At 48.5% G+C, this 2879-nt stretch overlaps 1 protein-coding gene across 1 annotated transcript in view; it reads right to left on the bottom strand.

The window, feature by feature from the left end:
- The window catches only part of S100A11 (S100 calcium binding protein A11), an 8543-nt gene extending 6830 nt beyond the window's left edge, over positions 1–1713 (bottom strand). The window contains exon 1 of the mRNA XM_012658878.1: positions 1598–1713. Within this exon, the coding sequence (XP_012514332.1) occupies positions 1598–1600 (3 nt within the window). The 5' untranslated portion in view covers positions 1601–1713. The remainder of the gene's footprint in view (positions 1–1597) is intronic.
- Between the last annotated feature and the right edge of the window lie 1166 nt (positions 1714–2879).

The raw sequence follows: 2879 nt of genomic DNA, 5'->3' as shown, positions 1-2879 counted from the left end.
TTTGATTTTCCAGTTCCAAAGTGCCTCTCTGCTTTACATTTTTTTTCTCCTTAACATCAGTCTTGATGTAATTTAGATGATCATTTTCTTTTGAAAACTGTTGCTATTGTTATCAGCCACACGGAGAAAATGAAAACCTCTGCATTCCGCCCCCCCCACACTACCCTGCAATTCTGCAAAGCGAAAGAAACACAATTACACAATTATCAAATTACTAAAATGGAATTGCATAATTTGTAGAGCTCCAGGGGACTTTGGAGATGGCGAGGCTTTGCCCAAAGTGGAACAGTGGCTGAAGGACAGGAGAACCAGTGGTCTCCGCACCTCACTGCACCCTCGAAGTTTTATCTGGTGGGGACCTTGATAGCAAGGAGAAAACGACAAACAGATACTGTGAAATAACTTTAAAAATGCAGCCTAGCACTCAATATGTGAAGAAAAAAAAAGAATATGAAAAAGAAGTAACAATAAAAAAAGACTCAAGTATTGCAGTTCTGATTCTTAACCAACACCTTCCTTTCCAGTCACCCTGCGTGCGCAGTAGCAGGACTGCAACCCCAGACGACACACAAGTGAATGGGCGTGGCGGTGTCCCAGTAAAATGTTATGTACGGACGCTGAAGTTCCGTTGTCATATAATTTTCACACGTCACAAGGTATTATTTTTTTTTTTTTAATTTTCTTTCAACCATTTACAAATGTAAAAGCCATTCTTAGCTTGTGGGCAGAACAGAAAACCCGATTTGGCCCGCGGCCAAAGTTTGCTGACTTTCCCCCCCTTCACTAAGGAGAGGTAAAGAAACAGATTTTGGAGGTGGATTAACGGAAAAGACAGGGAGTTCAACGTGGAGAAGAAAGGACTTGAGGGGAGAAAGGTCCTGGAGGGAGTGCCCGAAAAGATGGTGGGCTAAGAGGAAGAGGAAGAAGGAACCGGGCTAGGCTGGGACCCGGCTCCTCCCACATTCTTGGCTGCGGTTCCACTCGCCGCTACACGCTCGGGTTTCAGGCTCTTTGTGCCTTGGCCCTTTGCCTGTTGCTTACTGAAACTCTGATTTTCCCCGGGACTCAGCCGAAAGTGCCTTTTCTGGCCTTCAGAAATAACTAGTGACGCCTCACAGAATCCCAACCCGCTGTCTTCAGCTTTTGTCCCAGGCTTCCTTTGCCTCCTGGGAGACCAGAGACGAGGGGCTTCAAGCATAACCGAAGAAAGCCGCCCCCTCCGTTGCATTCCAGGCTGAGAGGGGAGCCGCCTCCGGGGGCCCGGGAACTGGGAAGGGGCCTCCCCAACCGCGGGTGGCTTCGGCGCACAGGCACAGCCAGCCGCCCGCGGCCGCCCGGGGACTTCCTCTCCGCAGTCCCAGCCCTTATCTTGACTGGCCAAGCAAGAGAACCTCCGCTGCAGCCCTAGGCGGTTGTTACAGGTATAATTTCAGGGCTTCTCTATCCTCTCTTCCACAGCTCCCTCCCGCAAGGGTTGTATTTCCTGCTCTGTCTCCCGCCACATCCACACACACATCAAAGATACAGCCTGGTGCAAAGTAAGCTGTTGCTTTTTTCTTTTCACTTAAGAGGGAGAAAAATAAAAAGTGAGGCTTACCATGCTGGAGTTGAGCGAGGCACGGGAGGCTGCGTCTGGGAGCGGCGCGGGGAGCTGTGAGCGCGGGGCGGGCGGCCGGAGTCTCTCCCCGGGCCGCCCACGCCCTGCCCTGCCCAGCCTTGCACAAGCCCCGCCGGGCGGCCCCTCGCCCCGCCCCGCCCCGCGCTGCCCAACCCGCTTCCTTCCTCGCTGGCGCACAGCTTCGCCTGGAAACCCGCGAACCCTCGCCCCTTTCTCAGACTTAATCTCTCTCTCCTCGTCCTGTGAATCTTGAACAGTCTTGACTTTCCAGAATTAAAAGTTTTGCTGAGTGGTCTTTAGGAAGTCTGTCTGTCCATGTCCGTGGGTCTTCTCTATGTATGAGTTTCTCAACGGAAAAAAGACCAAACTCTGTAAAATAATTTTAAAGAGATTTACTCTGAGCCAAATTCGAGGACCATGACCGGGAGCCACGCCCAAGAGGCCTTGAGCAGTGGACTCGCTGAGGTTGGCTTACAGTTTGGTTTTATACATTTCAGGGAGACAGGGGTTATGGGTAAAGTCATAAATCAATTTGTGGAAGGCGTACATCGGTTTGGCCCAAAAAGGTGGGCCATTTCGAAGCGGGGGGTGGGGGGGCTTATAGGTTATAGATGGGCTTACAGGTAGGTTATAAGATTCTTTGGCTTGTAATTGATTAAAGACATGCAGCTTTGTCTAAAAGCTTGGAATGTTTCAACATAAGGAGCTGTGTATCAGAGATAAGCCATGGGACATATATTTGTTCTGTAAATTGAGGACCTGCAGGTTTGTCTTGCATACCCTTAGGCCTGTTATAAAGGATGTTATAAAGGATGTCCCCAAGAAGGGAGGGTCGCATGATAAGGCATGTCTGACCTCCTTCCTCCTGGCAGGCAATTTAGTTTTAGGATATTCCTTTGGCCACCAGGGGATCCATTTAGTTAGCTGGTGGTGGGGGGAAGTCTTAAAATTTTATTTTAGTTCACAAGTTCATTCTGGATATTCAGGTTACATTGGCAGAAAAGGTCCCTTTTAACAACAGGAGTATTAATATAGAGTGTGCGTCTTAATTGTAGAGAAGTTCTCTAGAAGCCGGGGCTATCTACTCTTCCATACTGCAAATATTTAATAGTGTAAATAGTGGTGATTATTGCCAAGGGACTATTGCCACCCTTCTCTCAAACTTTTCTCTAAACTGAGTTAGAAAGACAAAAAACCAAAACCCAAACTACTACAATTGAAACTAGTAAGGCATTTATTATGCAGTTTGCAATAGAGTTGG

This window comes from Propithecus coquereli, unplaced genomic scaffold (genome assembly GCF_000956105.1).
Source record: "Propithecus coquereli isolate 6110/MARCELLA unplaced genomic scaffold, Pcoq_1.0 Scaffold59, whole genome shotgun sequence".
NCBI classification, from domain to species: Eukaryota; Metazoa; Chordata; class Mammalia; order Primates; family Indriidae; genus Propithecus; species Propithecus coquereli.
The sequence above is the reverse complement of the archived record's forward strand: the minus strand, read 5'-3'. Positions and strand labels throughout refer to the sequence as shown.